A 19,436-nucleotide genomic window follows, 5' to 3' on the forward strand; every position below is an offset into this window, starting at 1 on the left:
ATTAGATAATTTTTGTGTAGAAAAAATATAAAAGCATATATATAATATATGCATGTATAGAAATTCTCTATCCCCTTTTTCTAGGATCATTTTATTTCTAGTAATAAATCATTTAACATCTGGAAATAAGTTAGGATAAATCTTGAACAAAAATTTTATAGAGAGGAGATTCATTATATGTAATTATATATTTAAAAATGTATATTTAATTTAGAACTTAATGTATTTAAAATGAGTTATATACTTTAAAGGAATTTGATGGATTGTTATGGAATTCCATAAACTCCATAAATAATTTATAAGAATTTAATGAAATCTTTGAAGTTAAGATTGAATTTCATATTGATAATTTTCTTCACAATTTTATCTCTAAAATCATTTCAAATTTATTAAAATTCATCATTTTTTAAAATTTTATAAAATCAATAACTTTTTAAAAACTTGTAAATTAAAAAAAAAATTACAGTCCTAATTAAATACTCTTGTATTTTAATAGACTTTTTATAAAATTTATTAAAATTTGAATTGAATATATTTGGACTTATATGAACTTTTTTAAAATTTAAATCGAATACATTTAAATTTTTAAATATTTTTAAAATTCTTTAAATTCTAAATTAAATACACTCCCCTTGGTCTTTTTAAGTTGCGGATACTCACATTTTATAATTATTATACATAGACTAAATTGTAGGTCATCAAAATGGGTTAGATTCAAAAATAAAAAATAAAAAATAAATTTTGTTCAATTTTGAGCCTCAGTATCTTTTAATCACTACCATGGAATGAATCCAAAGACTATAAAATCATATTTGTGCATTTTAAGATTGCAATCGAAAACTGAAAATCGCTATCTCTCTCTCTCTCTATATATATATATATATATATATATACACACACACAGTGGGATTCAAATAAAGTCTACTTTATTTTAATAAAATAAGTTTTACCTTTGATAATTATTAGATTACATCAAATATTAGGATTTAAAATTTTAAAAAATGAACAAATATGTGTTTAATAACATATTAAAACCCTATTTAAAGAAAATAAACTTTATCGGTATCTAGTGATTAATAAATATAATTTTAAATTTTAATTTGTGATGTAATTTAAAAGTCAAAAAAATAGAACTTAATATGAATGATCTTATTCGATCCTAGTTATATATATATATATATATATATATATATATATATATATATATATATATATATATAATCTTCTCAAATATAATCTGAGGACCAAATTAGAGAATGCACCAAACTAATTATCATTACATAATTAATCAAAAAAAAAAAAAAAAAAAGATACCACCTGATTCAGCATTAACGCTAGCCAACCAATAATTAGGGGAGGGTAAATAATTAAACTTGCAACGAAACATAGTGATGGATATTAGCAGGCATGAAGAACCAATCCATCCAGGAATAAAAGCCCCATGAGGAACCCAATGATCAAACCCATTTTCTTCATTCCCATTCCTGCTTTAATTTGGTGATAAAATCTTTCACCTTACTTTGTTTCTTATGGTTTTTCTGAATGAGTTGATGAGCTATTATTTATACGCAAATTGAAAAGATTCATAATACACATTTTGAAAAATTGTAACACCAATAGAAAACAGGGAAAGTGGGAAATTGCATGTACGTAGAAGTGGGAAAATAATCCTGTGGCCCTTGGACCAACACTTATGCAAATAGAAGTGGAGTGCTGCTCTGCATATCTATTTTGAAACGAGAAACATATGGATGCATGGCAACTACATCACTACTAAATTAGTTAAAAAAAAATAAAAATACTCGATTAATTAAATTGATATTATATATATATATATATATATAAATGTCTTATCATTTTATAGTAAATGTTACATATAATTGTCTTGTCATCTTATAGTATAGCGTAAATAAGCCTATTATATATAAATGCCTGGTCATTTTAGAGCGTCTCTAATGCCATATGCCATTTCAACATTCCATTGCCAATATATGACATTCAGTCTCATATTTTTGAACAATTTCATTTCCTCCAGGAACTTACAATTGCCCTTGAAGCCATAGTTTTGGGTCTTAAGCTATGAAGAAATATTCTGATTAAGATGATTTATAATGTATGTGTTTCGGGGATTGAAGACTTGGAAATTAGTTAGTTTGAAGGGGTTTTCTTTTATATAGGAAAGCAGAGAAATTGAAATTATGTAGTGTATGTATTAAGGAGCTGAAATTGTAGAGCTTTGCGGAGTTTTCGTCACCTAAAAGCAGAGGGTCCTGTCCTATATATATAAATAGTCATGCATGAAAATAATAAGGAATAGAGACTGTTTGTGGAGACTCCATTAAATCCTAAAATTTGGTCGCACACTTTGAATCCTTGTATATAGGAGGCTCGTTGTGTTTCTGCTCATCATCAAATATATAAAAGAGCTGATAATTTATACATTTAAATATATAATATTATCACAAAAATAAAAAAATTTCAAAGCATCGAATAATAGATTACTCCAACACATAAAAGTATGAACACTATGTTCAATTTGAGATCCAAAAATTTGAGGTAGAGAAAAATAAAGAATACCCACCTTAGCAGATTTATTGATCAATAATTTTCTCATACACATGAGTAATTTTTAAATTAAAAAATATATCAATCTTTTTCAGAAAATAATGAAATAAAAATTTGTTAGAAGATGAAGGAACTAGAAGAAAAAATTTAGTTCTGACAGTTTTTTTTTTTTTTTTTTTCAACTAGAGTTTTCTCATATGCTTCAAAACTTGGTACATTTGAGCCTTTCAATTATGTGACAATAAATAAATGGATTAGATTCACCAAGCTTTGGAGCCAAAAGATGTGTCATAAATAGCTTTGACTAGCTATGACAAAGATGATCAATTGGAATGCTGAAACTAAATTGAAATCGTTCAGAGCGAACGTGACAATAAATTCAACATAGTCCAAGTAGAGATAAGCCATACAAACCAACTAAAAAGGATGCAAACCAAAGCTAGCTTGCTACATTTGATTTGCTCCTCATCAATAACATGCCAAATAGTACTCCAAACTTTTTTTTTCCTATGATTCATGGCTGATACAAAGCATGTGAAAGCCTAGGGCTAAGCATTACATTTAATGGTTTTGCTTTAGCAATGGTTATGCCTAAACCTTCTTCCATATCCACAGGCTCATTCCTCGGTGTAGTCATGGTGAAGCCCTGGAGAAGACGAGCCAGAACCAAGTTAACCATTTGCAAGCCAGAAGAAATTCCAGGGCATGCTCTTCTACCAGAGCCAAAGGGAATGTACTCAAAGTTTTGACCTCTAACATCCAAGTGTGCATGGCCGGTGAGGAATCTTTCAGGTTTGAACTCATCAGGGTCAGTCCAAATTCGCGAATCGCGGTGTAATTTCCATATGTTGAGGAGCAATCTTGTCCCTTTAGGGATGTGATAACCTGAAATATTGCAATCTTCCATGGCTTCACGTGGTACTCCGAGGGGACCTGCAGGGTATAGGCGTAGTACTTCCTTGACAATGGCTTGGAAGTATACCAAATTCTTAATATCTGCTTCTTCCACCCACCTTTCTTTTCCAACATGAATGTCTAGCTCTTCTTGTGCTCTTTTTAGCACTTCATGATGGTTTAGTAGCAATGAAAGTGCCCAAATTAAGGTCAAAGATGTGGTATCTGTACCGCCTATTATAAGATTCTGCATAATCAACAAAATTTTTAGATTTACAACAAATTTAGATCATGATTCTAATTAGTTGAAAGTGTTAGCTAAAAGCAAAGTCCATAGGAACTACACTAGAGTGACAAAAAACGACTGTTCAAGGGGCAATTTGACGCGCTTTGCAATTTAGGGGCTAGAATATTTTACCCTTAGAAAGGTTCTTTTTTTTTTTTTTTTTATTTTTATTTATTGAAAAAAAAAAACTTTAGAAAGATAGGCATAGAGATTATATATATTTTTATGATTAAAAAAAAAAAAAAAAACACATTTTGATCCTAACTTATAGCATATTTTGCACTTTTATTAGGGGTAATGTGATGATTTTTGAAGTTTAGAAGGTAAAATTACAAAATTCATAATAATTTGGGGGGAAGATTAGAAAGGTAAAACGAAATTATATTTAATAAACCTGGATATGAAATTTCTCGTTTCGTAGAATAAAGTGGAAATTTCTTCAAATACAGTTGTGAAACGAATAACAAACATACCACTGCAGTAGCCTTGATGACATTTTGGGTCTTGAATCCAAAAATTGAACCATCTGCATCTTCATCATCAGCCATATATGATATCAACGCATCAATGAAGTCACGCTCTTCTTTCATCTTACCATCTTTCCTCTTCTGAAGATGCTCATCCAGCCAAGTACTCATGAAGTAGTCCAACCTCTTAGCATTAGCCTTCATGGCCTTTATGTGCCCCTGCAAATCCAACCACTCCGTTCCCGGAATAACATCCGAAACAACATTCATCCCAACCAAATACATGAACTCATGGATAGCTTTTATGAATCTCCGAGATTCCCCATCTTCATCGTCGTCCTTGCTGCTATACCGTTTTCCGGATATCATCCCGACGAGTATGTTGAGAATCACGCTCGAAAACCACCTGCTCATGTCCACCATGGATGAACAACTACTTCCTCTGTTTTCGGAACATAGCAAGTACAGTTCCTTGACGCTGGTGTGTACTTCAGAAGCTCTTACATTCTTGAGGAGCTCCAGCTGGCGGTTGGAAAGAACCTCGGTGATTGCGATTTTCCGAACATGTCGCCAGTATTGTATGTTTGTGGTTAAGCCTAAAAGAGCATTTCCGTAACCCATGTATTTTGAAGCGGCAGAAGCTGGACGAGTGAGGAAAGCTTGGTCGTTTGTACTAATGCATTCCTTTATTGTTTCCCAGCTACTCACCACCATGGTCCTTTTCGTGCCTAGCCGGATAGAGAAGATCGGTCCGTGGTTGTCGGCGATGCCTCCTAGTATTCGGTAAACCGGAGTTCGTTGCCGGAGAAGGTTAAGGTGACTGATTAAAGGCCATGCACCTGGTGGCTCTGGCAGTTTCTTACCTTTGTTCTTGTTGTTGTGATGGTGTTTGACAATGTTTATCCACGCTTTGTGGAGAAGAAGAAAGGCAATGAAAGTTCCAAATATCGCTTGAATAGAAGAGATTTCCATTTTTAAGATTGAAAGCACGGAGAGAATACTGTGTTGAAAAGAGGAATTTGAGGACTTCATCATTTCTGGTCTAAAACAGTAATGATATTCATATATGAGGACAGATGACGCATAAAATATCAGATCACCTGAAAAATAGTTAAATATCCAGCACCTCACGTCAGCTATGTAGAGATTTATCAAAGCAAATGATTGAGTATGAGATTACTATACTAAGAGAAATTACTTGGTATCTTTCTGTTAGCACTTATGCCAAGCTTTTGGAAGCCTTTATTTTATTTTGCTCATTTTGCTAGGTACACAAATGATTTTTTGATAGGGTTTCCGTTTCATTATTATTATTATTTATTTATTTTTTTTAAGGAAGTATAGAGTAATGTTTTGATGAAGAAACTCACAAACCAGTAAATGAACCGGATATTCGACCCAAAAAAAAATAATAATAATAATAAAAGTAAACATCCAGAGAAAACGTTCAAACGGTTTCCAAATGGGAAAATAATTGTACATGTGTCAAAAATTGATAGGCAGTAGTAATGATCACTCCATACGCCGGGGGTACTTGAAATTTTTCCCATCATGTGTGTGGCATTTTTAGGATCTTATGTCATGTGTGTCCCATTCAAAAGCTTTGCCAAAAATGGTGGCCAGCTAGCCAATATGGAAGAAAACAAAAGGATTTATACATGGCTACGATACCTCACCAGTTTCCAATGAATATTTTTATTAAAAATCGTTTTCCAACAACCGACATTAGGTTATATATAAAATGTGCTGATTAGTGACATTATTAATTATTCACATATTATTTAGCATTAAAATTTTTTAATTGTTTACATGCGGTGAGAGTAAATGCTTAGCTTTATGGAAATTACTTTAATGGAAGTGGTGGGGTTTTTCATGTTGAATGTCGAACTAGTTTATTATCACGCATTTTACTTGGAAATATATAATACTAATTACTTATTTAGAAAAAAAGAAAGCTTTTGGATTTGGATTTGGTGCTATTCAACGCCAGATTTTGTCATCTATCTATGTTTTTTCAGCGAAACTCTAGATTTAACTTTTTTAATATATATTTTTTTCTTGTAAATGAAACTCTTGATTAACATACTTAATCATATCAAGTGATGTAGGTTTAATTATATCTATATTTAAAAACTTTTAAAATTTACTAATAATAATAAAACATACGTAAGCACCTAAAATCCAACATCTTCGAAGGAGAAACCAACTTGGAATAAGAATCCAAAAAATTATTAAAATTAAAAAAACAAAAAAAGAATTGAAGCTTAGTTATTAAATTCACAAATATTACATGTATGTAGTTTTAAAATAAATTTGTATTTTTACGGAAAAGATAATCTTTAAGGAAAAATTAAATATACATATTAAATGTATTTTTGTATTATATAAGTGAAAAATATATAATTTTAAAAAATAAATAATTTCTATTATTTTTTCTCTTTTACAACAATATAAAAAAATGTGTACCAAAAGATTATTTTATTTTATTCATTTACTTTTTTCAATTATGTACTATTTGTCTATTTTTTTAATATATTAAATTATTATTATTTTACCAGAAATTATATTCTAATCATATATGTTAAAAATTAACTAATATTAATAAATACTTAAACCTTTATTATATATATTACCGAATTTAGAAACTTCCCTATTATTTATTTTTTGGCCAAAATTTTTTCTCATGCCATCCTAACTATGTTGCAGAGATGTCATGGAAATATGAGGGAAAGACATTGATTTTTGCTTCTGGCCCCATACAAAGACTAATGTCTAGAAATTTTAGGAATGATCAATTTTTCAGTAAGGCAAAGTTAGAAAATGACTAAGATTTCTGTAGGCCATATTATGATTTTGTTAGCATAAACAAATGTTCCAATCATTTTTTTTTTAATTATTATTATTATTTATGAAATAGGTAGTTGACTCGATCAGAATGGTGATGGCCCAGTTGACTTTCTTTCCCCTTCATTATCGTTGATATACCACGCCACCTCTATATATTGATTCTATTGTTTTATTTTATTTATATTTATGTTTGTTCAATTATTATCGTTTATTTTAGTATTCATTAAAAAAGAATCATTCATTTTGTACGTTTTTGGCGTAAATTACAAAGTCCAGAAGGTTCACAAGGATAATGTTTTTTTTTTTTTAATTTTTTTTACTTTTTGTAAAATGACGAGACTAGCCTTTTGTCAATTGCGAATTTGCGATTAAATCAAAGCAAAAGATGTATCGACCATGGTTAGTGCAGTTGGTTAAAGTTTGACAGGATATTTATTAAGAAATTGATGTTGGTTTTCCTAATTTCATGGGAAGAAAACAGATAACATGATGCAAGACTCAATAATCTCTCACATTTCAATACCGCATTCACGTTATCACTGTAATCCCTGTTTTACTATTTTTTAAATGTTATATTTATATTAAAAAATATCAATATAATTGCTTTTTAAAATTCTTAATAAATTAAAAAAAATTGATGCATATATATTTATTTAATGAAATTCTTTTAAAGAGTAATAAAAATTAATAAATGAAAGTAATATGATCTAACTCATGGTTAATTTTTTTAATAAAAAAATTAATTTCAAATGTATTTAATGTGAATAAGTTTAATTTTTGATGTTATGTTTAGGATAATTATGGTTATTATATATAACTTGTTATTTTTCGTTTTTTTTTTCTTTTTTTCTTGTTGTTTTTGATAAATTGGAGAAAGGAGATTTTAGCATCGCTATTTTGGAAGTGTGTACGTGTGTTTGTGTTTGTATGTTCTTATTTATTTTTTTACTGTCTTAGAATTTTTTTGTGGGGGGGGGGGGGGGGGGGGGGGGGGGGGAGACTATAGAAGTGAAAAAAAAAAAAATACTTAAGGGAAAAGTAATTGGGTCAAACTATAACCCCATTAGTAAGAGTTGTAAAAAATTGTATTATATCTTAAAAATAATGAAATGTGAAAATGTTATACAAATATTTTTACAATAAAAATAAAGTATTGAAAAAATAATAAATGAAGAGGTGTTACAGTGATATTTATCTTAAATATTTGGTAAGCTTCATCTTTTTTATGATGCACATGACAATATCAAATTGTTTTTCAGCCAACAGGAAAAAAAAATTAAAAAAAATAATAAGTATCAAATAGTTGATTTTTTTTTTTTTTTTTATTTTTGCATGTGATTATTGACATTTGTACAAAATGACTTGGCACGGCCATCGTACCTAAGTTCTTCTCAACTTCGTGATGCGGATTTTTTTTTTTTTTTTTTTTTTTTTTTTAGGGACAGATGTTTTGGTTTCTTAGTTTATTTTAAATTTGTATTTTCGTCCCAGACAGTATGGAGATGATTTTCTATTTTATTTTTTAAAATAAATAAATCAATCAAACAAATTCATTTGAATACATTATCAAACTGCATCAAACTCGAGACTATACTTAACAGGTTGTGTTGTTAGGGTAGATGATAATTTAGTGGACATGTGCGGATTTATATATCTCAACGTGTTGTATTCGGGTGAAAAACATTTGACATAAACAAAATAAATATATATATATATATATATATATAGTCCTTTCAACACGGCACATTCATATACCAGCAAGAAATGTGTTCCATTAATCCCAAACAGAAATGCAAGTAACTTTGGGTATTGGGATTTAACGAAATTCCTGGAAACACAGTATTGAGGAGCTAGGTAAAAATAAGTTATTATAGGTCAAAACAAAACATCTGAGAGAGTGAGAGAGAGAGAAATAAATGAAGTTAAAACAACAAAACCCATTCTATATGGTACATTCAGTGAGAATAACCAAACACCATTCACCTTGGGCCAGCTGATTGCTGTTTTGCCTTCTCAATAAGGGGCTTCAACTGCTTCTTTTCAGCAAGAATCTTGAGAAAATTAAACAAGAACGGTATATAGTTGTGTTTCCTACGAATATTTTCTGTTCTCCACTTCTTGAATTTTTCCTCCTCCATCAAGATCTTCTCGGTGGCACCCTCGATCCCAGCATTTACTTCTGAAAGAGATTTGTTTAGTGACTCGAATTTACCACTATCAATCGGTCTCTCTGACTGCACGGCAGCAAGCTGTTGCAAGATACGCTCCCTCCTCTTTTGGAGCTCCTTGAGTTCGGCAGTATACATCTCTTTCCTGTTCTTGATAATCGCCATCAGATTGAATCGAATTTCACTTTTAGCATACCTTTCAATTCGTTCCTGGATTACCGGTTGCACCATCTGCAGCCAATCCATCTCACCCGGCCCTCCAGGGCACTGCCCAAGGCTTATGGGTCCCTCCTTTAATCCATCAAGCTCATACAGCACACCATCAACAGGCAAATAGCTTATGAAATGATAAACATCATCATCTTTTCCAGCAGCCTTCTGCTCCTCAGGAACAAAAGGCTCTGGTCTTGCAAAACTGTTATGGGCAATACGTATTGCCTCACTGTTATTTATTGCCAGCCCCTTGAGTTCAGGGGGAAAATTCTTTGTAAATTCCTTGAGTTTTGACAGTTCAGGGCCAATGTCAATATCCGGACAGTTCATCAGTATGGATAAGATTGCTTGGGTTGCACAAGCATTGTTAATGACCTAAAAGATGGCGCACAAACAAAAACTGTAAGCTAGCAACTGTGATTTTAGACCAGCATATTAACTTTTAATGAAACTAACCTGGCTTGCAAAAAACAAGTTAGGGTTTGGGTCCTTAATTACAAGGCGGTCATCCTTTTCCCCTGGACGCCATTTGAATAGGAAAATCAACCCATATACAGGCCTGTAAATTGGAACGGGGGTGGGGGAGACAGAAAGAAATGTTGTGGGAAAGTTATAGTAGAAATTGTGAAGAACTTGTTATCATGGAAGTGTGGATATCTGCCCAAAACATAAAACTATTTCTGCTAACTCACCTAAGATTGTTCAAAGAATCAAGGTCCAATGAATACAATTCTTCAACCTGACAAAATACATAACATCATTAACAAAATACATAAAAATGCTAAATAGTTTCAATAAGAAGGCCATATAACACAATCACAATGGAAGGGAAATTTTCCAGCAAAATTGTCACTAAAAGGAACAAATATATCAAATTTTATATAAACTTCTATCTTTAGTATTCAAATAAATTTCCAATTTACGGCACCGCTTCGTCAATCATAATATCAAGAAACTAACAAATCATGAACTTGGAAAGTTTCACAGTTCAGCAATGATTTCTGCAATTTATAATGTAAAACAAAATTATAAAGTACCACCTGTGTACCTACTCCTAAATCCTAAGCGCATGCCTGCAAGTAAATGAATCTTTTTCTAATAGTACAATCTAATTCAATTGAAAATGTATTTCTTTTGAGTTATTGTCCCTTCCATTTTATTCTGCAATAACTAGAAACCTTGACACCCCATAAATAAGGTTGATCAGGACAAAACAGCATTTGAATAATTAAAGCAATGACGAGAATCGGAAGCATTTACACAACAACAACAAGAAAAGATATCAACTATAAGATATGATAATCCCATAATAAGTTGAAAAACCAAACAATGTCACATATATAAATTTATGAAGGCTTACCTGCACGCCTTTTACTTGCATTTGCTGGATAAGTTCTGTAAACACCCCTGGATACAAGGCGATAATATTTTTAGTAAAATTATATTTATGAACCTGCTCAATAACACTCATTCAACACATTGCATATTCCTGCTATTAACTACCAACTAAAGACAATGTAAACTTTTTAATCACTGAATCAAAGCAGAGGCAGAAAAATGGATCCTTCATGACTGCGACAGCAGGTCAACTTTCAAAAGTACAGCACAATCACTAGCCAATAAGAGAGGTATAGTAAGAGAGAGAGAGAGAAAGAGAGGGAAAAAGAAAAAAAAAAAAAAACATACCATCTAAAGTTTCAAGTAATTTAAAAATATACACTATAATATTTTTTTTATTTATTTAATTCATGTTTTCTGTGATACATCTTATATGTGTATTTAAACTTTTTCATGCGTCCTCAAATTTGAGCGCATGCAAGGATAATTACACTGTGAAATCCTTTTGCTGGTTCTATATGTTTATCTGTGTGTGTGTGTGTGTGTGTGTGGATAAAATTTTAGATTATTAGGCTCTGCATGGGGATTATTGCTTGTTGTAAAATGTAAGAGTGTTGCACATTTAAGCAAAGTAAGATTTCAACGTTGAGAGTGGCTGTTCATTTTAAATTATTAGTTTTTCAATATCATCACGAAAATGACACTGAAATAATATGCCCGCCTAGCAAAAATTATAACACCCAAGAAAAATAAAGCTACCTCTGCAAGCTCAAACAATCAGAAAAATCTACTCTTGAAGCACAGGAAAAACAATTCACAGGACATCACACAAAGAATGACCTAAAAGTCATAGAACTAAGTTTAACCACATTAAGTTTGGTGGCTTCCAAAGTTCAGCAATTGGAAGCAAATGGCATACAAGAGTCCTAAGAAGATGAAGAATAAACACACACCTAAAATAATCGTTTCCAATTTTAAACCGTTTCCAAGAAAACTATCACATCCATGTAAATAAAACCGGAGGACACTACGACAGAATGAGATGGGTAGGTTTTGGCATATGGGAAGTGAAAGTATGATGAAATACTTTCCATTCTCTAGATTAAGCTTTGAATAGAACTGGACATTTAGCAGTTGATATAATGATTCTAAAAAACCAAGCATTACAGAAGTAGTAGATTCTTCATAGCCCTTACTGCCTTCCAACAAGAAAGAAAAGTTGTAAATTTTCAATCTTCAGCCCTTATCCTAAGAGGCTCAAACAAAAGATTAAATAAGAACATCAATTTTAACTATATAAACATAAATATATATATATATATATATATATATATATATATATATATATATATTATTAGAAGGTACGAATACTATTTGAAAGAAGCATTGCAGCAAATACAGCTTCTGGCATAACATGCCATATAGAAATTAATCTTGAATAATATACATGTCAATAAGTCAATATTGAGATCCGCATCCATCCCAAGCAACCCAGCAAACCTTAAACTCTCAAAATCTTCAGCATCCAACTTAAAGATGAATTAATTTTTTCGCATAAAACAAAAGAAGAATGGAAAATAATAAAATTTCTTAAGTGTGATATATATTAACTATACTAATAAGCTAATAAAATTCACCAAAACATGGCCTAATAAAGGAGATGTCATAGAAAATCCCTCACAGAAAAGAAAACAGAAAGAGAGCCATGCTATAACAACATACCTGGATCGGACTCTATTGTGCACCAAGACATGGTTGGGATCTTTTCTCTGCGCCCCCCCAAAAAAAAAAAAAAAAAAAAAAAAAGGTGCAAATTTCACAACTTGAATTCCAAGCTTAAACAAATTAACTGTACTTAGAGCGTTCCTCATGATAATGAATGAATTAATAAAAATATTCCATTGTCCAACAAAAATCAAAACAAAAATAAACAAATTACCCCTACCATAAAATCAACAAAAATAATCAGTCTTTTTGGCATCAAGACGAATACCCATAAAAAACAACCGAAAAATAGTTAAAAAAATAAAAAATTCAAATTTTTGGGCATTGACGAACAGATTTACAAGTAGCTAGAGCTGGCTTCGTCACTGGGTTTTCATTGTCAGTAGGAGACAAATTGAATAGCCATGGAAAGCATAGAAAGGAAAACCTTAAGAGCAAAAAAAATATTTAAACTTAGGACCAAGTTCCCCCAAAAAAACATTTATAGAATAATTAAAGAAAAATAAAATTAAAATTGAAGTCGGGTATATTTCATGCTCATGGTGAAAAGCTATGGTTACTGGTGTGACAAAGCCGTTGGAACGCTCAGCTAAGAAGAATAAGCCGGAACCGAGAGGTAGAGAACTCACCGGAAACCGATGCGACGTCGTAATAGGCTTCTTCAGGTCTCGTGCCTTCGCAATGTCGCTCAGTGTCTCTGCTCTCTGTGCTATTTGAGGGTTTTCATTTTTTTTTTCCCTTTTTTATTATTTTATTTTATTATATATATATATATATATATATATATATATATGTTTTTTCAAGAGCTGGTTTGAATTTTAACCGGTGTTGTTTTGTTTCCTCTTTAACATATTTGATGAAATATTTTTTTTTTATTTTTTTAAAAAGAAAATTACAGAAATAATTTTTCACGTTTATTTTTATTATAAATTTCATATACAAACCCTACACATTTTTACTCATACAAAATTTATGTGGAAGATATATATATTTTTGAGAAAAATAAATTTTTAAAAAAATACTTCTATAATTTTAAAAGATATGACAGATGAAATTTTAAGGAATTAGTAAAACAAAAAAATATATTATTGTAATTTTATTCTTTCTCAATTTTAAATGGGTTTGGCAGCTTTCGTTTCTTGGTGAACATTAAATGGATTTGATACGTTGGACCTTAATATCCTCCACTTTTTATGTCGATGATCAGTAAGCCCTAAGAGCTTGTAGCCCAGCCCATTTTGTTGGGAAGAGATTTTAGCTTTATTGTCTACCCTGAATTCATTGGGTTCTAAATACACCATCTATGAACTTTACACACTCTTTTCAGTTTCAACTATTAAAAATATTATATATTACAGTAAAAAAAATATAAAGCATCTTATATTTTCTCCTCAAATTAAAAAATTTTCACATTTTCCCCTAAATTATTATATTTTTCTCATAGCAACCCATTGAAACAATTTTTTTTCTAATGATCTAGCAGAAATAAAAATTGGTTATACATATAACAAAATAAAATAGAATAAAATAAAATATATTCCATTTCTATGAAAAATCATAATAGAGTATTACTATTTGTTATCAATTATCATTATTACAGAACAAGCAACGACAGAAATATCAATTATGATATGACTTAATTTAAATTTGTTTTGTCTTTCTAAAACTAAAATTACATTTAGAAAAATTGAAACTTATAACGTTATAATAATTAAATTGTTACATCAGTTGTCAATCCAGCTAGTAAGAGATAGTAAATTTTCTAGGTATTAGTGTTCATTTGTCAACCTTTTATCTTACTATTTATAAGGAAACTATTGGGTTTTAACAACTACGCTTTCATGTGTTTAAGCCTAGCACATAGCCAATGTCCCACTGTTTCATGAGCTGTTGTCAGTTGATGAAACCGTCTATATCAGCAATTTACTTTCTAGGTTTAATCTATCTAATAATAAAATTATTAAAAATATATTTTCAGAATATTCATATTCAAATTTTAATCTGGATAAAAAATTCTCCTCTCCATTCTCCAATTGTAATTAAAAAAAGAGGGAAAATGATTTTTATTTACAAAGTTCATACTTAAAAGCACATGGATTTTAGAGCAGGCAACAGAATAGATGAGAGTGTTGTTTGATTATAATTTAACTAGTAGATTAAAAACACTGTTTTTTGAGGCCCCCCCTCAATTTATTAGATAGCATGGAAATTTATGAGTCTAATAGGGATATGTTTGAAGTCGCTAACATGCATATGGTTTTCTTGATTGCTGTTTTTCCAACATTTTTCATACCAGTTGATGTTTTTTAGTTCGTGTCTTTTCATTTCCATGATTCTTCTCATTGACGTTTTTATATCTTATCTATTGGGAAATTGCTTCTTTTTTTTTTATTTTATTTTTTTTTTTGAAAAAAGAAAGTTAAAACTTTATTAAAAAGAAATAGAAGAGGTTGCTAAAAGTACATAATGAAGTTAAAAAGAACTAATTTTTGTATACTAGTTAAATTGGCGAAAGGAAGAAGTATGCAAAGTTATAATTCAGAGCGTCTAAAGTGTACTTTTCTGAAACTTAGTTAACACAAAAACAAACAATAACAATCGAAGTTTGTAATTCACACCCAGTACTAAAAATTAAAGAGAAATTTGCGATAAATTCAAAAATATTATTAAACAAAAGTTGTTTGCATTAAAATTTAACATCCACTATGAATAGGCAAAAAACCCACTCAATTAATCCAAAAATACAAAACTAAAAAAATTACTAGAAAAAGGGGAAAAAAAAAGAAGCCTGAATTGAAAATAGAATTAAAATATTTAATTTCAATAAGAGGCTTTGCTGTGAGCTTTACAATGCATTTCCCTCATGAAGGTATCATTAATCTTCGAATTTGTCACTAGGCCAGTCAAATCTCAAAACCTCCACATATTCAATCCAATTTCTTTGGATGCTTATGGGACATATATGCAAGAGGCAATTGTGCATATCATTTGTATTCCGTAATATATAGTAAAACATTAATAAATAAATGTTCGATAAATGAATATTATTGTTAAATAAATAAAATTGTTCAGTTTTAATTTGGATCGGTATACTAAATGAATAAATTTACTGAATGTATTAGAGAATATTTTTTAAAATGAATCCCTGAGGAACCATTGAATATATAAATTAATATTTGATTCAACTTGTGAATAAATAAATAATATATATAAATATTTACCATACATAATAAAAAAAAATTTATCTAATAGCTTTAATTTTTTAAAAAAAATTTAGTTTTTAAAAAAATATAGTTTTTTTTTTTTAATTTACACCTAAAGTTTTTGCTTTTTATTAAGATTTATAAGAAAAAAAAATTGAAATAATAGTTAATTAATTGTATAAGATGTATTATTAATATATAGTTAATACATAACTATACATTTTATAGTTAATAAAATTATTTTTTAAAACTAGTATAATTTTTTAAATTTATAAATATTTATTTGTCGATAAATTACTAAATTACTCATTTATTGATAAATAAATAAAATCTTTAAATAAATCAATTTTTATAGCCCGTTAAATATTTATAGATTTTACTGTAGCATGTATATATATATGTATCTTTTTTTTTTTTTCCCTACTTTTCTTTCTTTTTTGGTTGGATTTTAAAAGTTGTATACAAGGCATAATTGGATTGAATTGAATTAAATATGGTTTTTCCACATTTAGTCAAACTATCTAATCTAATTTAATATTGTGCTTGATTTACAGAACCAAACATCTCTTCAATTCCCAATTTTACTTATAGCAATCTCAAGAAGTCGACCAACCTGAGATAACACAGACATACAACTTGCTCAAATTGGTACATTTATCCGTAACCTCACAAATTGCATCTCTTATTTAAGCTCTAAGAACTTGACCAAACCTCCCATAATTAGCATCATTTCCCTCAACTTGGTATTCATCACCAACCTCACAAATTTATTCTCTTCTCTCTCTCTCTCTCTCTCTCTCTCTCTCTCTCCCCCTCTCTCTCAATGTTTGAGGTCGAAAGACACCAAACTCTTACTCAAGAACAGCTAATGAGGCTTAAAATGCCATAATAGGATTTTGGTACAAGGCAATTTGTCTTCTTTTAATCCTCTGTTTGATGGTTATTATCGCCCAACTATGTGTGCTCTCACACACTTCCTCATCATACTACATCTTTTATTAGGTCCTGCTTCATTGCAATTTCTGATTTGGTATACCACTCAACCAAATCAAATTCCCCCCCAAAAAAAAAATAATAATAATAATAAATAAAGAAAAAAAATCATATATTTTGTTGGAACTTATTTGCAATTTAACCGGCCCTAATTAATATATTTTGGAAGTTAATTTATACTTAAACATGTAATAACTCAGCGATATAAATAAAGTCAGTAAAAGTTCAAGTTTTTAATTCCAAGGAAATATAAAGTTGAATGGTGATCAAGACGGTATTGAATGGTAAGATGCATTTTTAAGGTTTTGTGGGCCACGAGGCATTGGATAATTACAGATTTGGCTTAGGTGTACTGAGTGGGCTAGTAAAGAAACAGAGGTGGACCAATCAAAGAAAATGACAAAAATAGCCAATTAGGTATGTATTTTAGTGGAAATTTTGATATTAAAAATAAAACCTAAAAAAAGGACAAGAAGATGGATTCATGTGGGAATTGCAGTAGACTCACTGGCTTTCCATACTTTTATTTGTATTCTTTGTCACTGTGAATAAGAAAGAGAAACATAGACAGAGAGATAGAGAAGCAGGCTTTCTTGTAATTGAAACAAAGGAAATTATACAAAATTTAATTTTTTTTTCCCCTTAAAATTAGATAAAATATAACAAAGAAATTCTATATACAATCTGAAAGCAAAACGGCCAAAAGCCCTTCAGCCCAGTTTCACATTTCCTTTCACTGAAAAACAACAAATTAAAATCAACAGAGAAGTAGGGGAGGAAAAAAAAAAGCCATCATGCAAGTTTCAATGAATTATCAGACTTTTTCATAAACACAAATTTCTTTATCAAAGAATATTTTTTTAATAGTAACAATAATTTTGCTGAAGAAGATCAATAAAAGAATAAAAAGAATCTTTTTAAACTTTGCAGCGTAAAAAGTATATAAAAAAGAAAAAAAAAAGAAAAAAACAAAAAGATATGATAATTCACATCAAAGTAATGAGCTTTTTTTTTTTTTTTTTTTGGGTTGTTTTTTTGGTGATCAATCGTGGGGAGATCATAAATCGACGATCCTGCATAATTAACTATAAAAAAAAATCCTTGACCTTTTTTATTTTTTAGTAATGGCAATCCACCAGAGCCGGAGCCGAGAACACCATAGACGATTGCTGTTGTTGCTGCTGCTGTTGTTGCTTTTGTTGCTGTTGCTGTTGTTGGGTGACAAATGAGAATTTGTGTTCCCGGTGATCATCTTCCGGCGCCGGAAGATTAAGATCCAAATCCAAAGACAGCACGGTTCTGGGCTTTTTGGGTTGTTGTTGCTGCTGTTGTTGTTGTTGTTGTTGTTGTTGTTGTTGCTGTTGTTGCTGTTGTTGATGATTGTGATGGTGATGATGATCAACATGTTCCACCGCCATTGGAGTCAAAGACAAGGTTGTATTAGTCCCCACCGGAGCTCGGTGCCGCCTCATATGGCCTCCCAGAGCTTGACCGGACGTAAACTCCGTGCCACAAATCGAACACTCATGAACCTTGTTCTTGTTACTGTTGTTATTGTTATTGTTATGATTTCCATACAAACTCCGATGATGATGATTATGATGACTCAGTTGCAGAGAAAGCACTGACGAAACATTATTATTATTGTTGTTGTTATTCTTGAACGATGTCATTTCTTCGTCATCGGAAACCAACCCGAAAAGCTTCTTCTCCTCAGCCATGGCAGCAGCTCTAGGTTTCTTATGACTGGCTCTATGACCACCGAGAGCTTGAAAAGAAGGGAAAGTTCGGTTACAAGTCTTGCATTCATAAACATAATATCCAGAAGAAGCGCCTTTTCCGGTTTCCAAGAACCGCCGACTGTTATACTTGTAATTGTTCCCTTCATGATCAGCCATGTTTGCAATAATTTGTTGTTGTTGTTGTTGTTTCGGTGGCGACGACGACATCGTCATCGTCGTAGCACCTCGGGATTGTCCTTGAGCAAGAAGGATCAAGCAATTAGCCATGTCTTCCTCTTCTTCAGTGCTATCTTGGAATAGTTCGGGCTCCGGAGAAGATGATGAAGGAGAAAAATTGTTGATGTTGGAGTTTTTTGTGTTGGTCAGGATATTATTAGTATTTTCAGGATCGCCGACGCTTCCTCCGCCGTCGCCGGTGGAGGAATTGGTGGTGGTAGGAAAAGGAATAGGAGATTGTGGCCTTTGGCGTTTAGTTCTTTTGCCTTTGGCAATAAGATGGGTGTGCTCTTTAGACCCCATTAGAATCACCTCCTCTTGAGCTGCTGCAATTGCTGCTGCTGCTGCTGCTGCTTCCATGATTGTAAGTATATTGTTTCCTCCACCACCACAAATAAAGAAAGAAAAAAACAGAAAGAAAAAGAAAGAGAAAATAAGAAAGAAAATATTTTGGGGAAGGGGTAGGGAGGAAGCAAGAGGGGGTGGAAGAGTAGGCTTTGATTATAATATATTTATATATAGTGAGAAGGAAGGAAAATTTTACATAGAATTTTTTTTGTTGGAGTCAAAGGGCCACCCAATACAACAGTAACTGTGAAATATTCCTTTTTTTAATTTTTTTTTTTTTTTCCTTGAGCTTCCAAAGGGTTGGAAGCTCTTCTCTATATAGATTTATGAATTTATGTGTTTGTGGGGGGTGTAAAATCTAGTTGGAATTTGAGGGATTTAAGAAAAAAAAAGAAAAGGGAGTTTTAGTAAATGAGATTTAGAGAGAAAAG

At 30.8% G+C, this 19,436-nt stretch overlaps 3 protein-coding genes across 5 annotated transcripts; all 3 read right to left on the reverse strand.

Moving 5' to 3' along the window:
* Window positions 1-2,924: 2,924 nt before the first annotated feature.
* Window positions 2,925-5,479, reverse strand: LOC107413254 (cytochrome P450 CYP82D47). Of its 2 annotated transcripts, XM_060819918.1 has the most exons (3): window positions 5,411-5,479; window positions 4,219-5,312; window positions 2,925-3,706 (listed from the first exon to the last, which is right to left on the reverse strand). In XM_060819918.1, the coding sequence occupies exons 2-3, from the start codon at window positions 5,245-5,247 to the stop codon at window positions 3,080-3,082; spliced, it is 1,656 nt and encodes a 551-aa protein (XP_060675901.1). In that variant the 5' UTR covers window positions 5,248-5,312; window positions 5,411-5,479; the 3' UTR covers window positions 2,925-3,079. The 2 variants fall into 2 exon arrangements, with proteins under 2 accessions (XP_060675901.1, XP_015876648.3); XM_016021162.4 differs by having other exon boundaries at window positions 4,219-5,472.
* Window positions 5,480-8,749: 3,270 nt separating this feature from the next.
* Window positions 8,750-13,279, reverse strand: LOC107413282 (ubiquitin carboxyl-terminal hydrolase 2). Of its 2 annotated transcripts, XM_016021197.4 has the most exons (6): window positions 13,133-13,279; window positions 12,501-12,547; window positions 10,801-10,847; window positions 10,133-10,179; window positions 9,897-9,999; window positions 8,750-9,815 (listed from the first exon to the last, which is right to left on the reverse strand). In XM_016021197.4, the coding sequence occupies exons 2-6, from the start codon at window positions 12,529-12,531 to the stop codon at window positions 9,039-9,041; spliced, it is 1,005 nt and encodes a 334-aa protein (XP_015876683.1). In that variant the 5' UTR covers window positions 12,532-12,547; window positions 13,133-13,279; the 3' UTR covers window positions 8,750-9,038. The 2 variants fall into 2 exon arrangements, with proteins under 2 accessions (XP_015876683.1, XP_060675732.1); XM_060819749.1 differs by lacking the exon at window positions 12,501-12,547 and having other exon boundaries at window positions 13,133-13,236.
* Window positions 13,280-17,235: 3,956 nt separating this feature from the next.
* Window positions 17,236-19,436, reverse strand: LOC107413275 (zinc finger protein ZAT5). Its single transcript, XM_016021185.4, has one exon. It carries the CDS (start codon window positions 19,015-19,017, stop codon window positions 17,818-17,820), a length of 1,200 nt encoding a protein of 399 aa, XP_015876671.3. The 5' UTR covers window positions 19,018-19,436; the 3' UTR covers window positions 17,236-17,817.

Source organism: Ziziphus jujuba, chromosome 8 (genome assembly GCF_031755915.1).
Source record: "Ziziphus jujuba cultivar Dongzao chromosome 8, ASM3175591v1".
Classification (NCBI taxonomy): domain Eukaryota; kingdom Viridiplantae; phylum Streptophyta; class Magnoliopsida; order Rosales; family Rhamnaceae; genus Ziziphus; species Ziziphus jujuba.

What these genes read in the sequence shown, in the direction of transcription:
- LOC107413254 (XM_060819918.1), bottom strand. Translation starts at nt 5,247, where the DNA reads ATGATGAAGTCCTCAAATTCCTCTTTTCAACACAGTATTCTCTCCGTG. An exon ending in TCATCAAGGCTACTGCAGTG is followed by an intron (nt 3,707 to 4,218) that starts GTATGTTTGTTA and finishes TTGATTATGCAG; the next exon opens with AATCTTATAATAGGCGGTAC.
- LOC107413282 (XM_016021197.4), bottom strand. Translation starts at nt 12,531, where the DNA reads ATGTCTTGGTGCACAATAGAGTCCGATCCAG. An exon ending in CACAATAGAGTCCGATCCAG is followed by an intron (nt 10,848 to 12,500) that starts GTATGTTGTTAT and finishes CCTTGTATCCAG; the next exon opens with GGGTGTTTACAGAACTTATC. An exon ending in ACTTGTTTTTTGCAAGCCAG is followed by an intron (nt 9,816 to 9,896) that starts GTTAGTTTCATT and finishes GCCATCTTTTAG; the next exon opens with GTCATTAACAATGCTTGTGC.
- LOC107413275 (XM_016021185.4), bottom strand. Translation starts at nt 19,017, where the DNA reads ATGGAAGCAGCAGCAGCAGCAGCAGCAATTGCAGCAGCTCAAGAGGAG.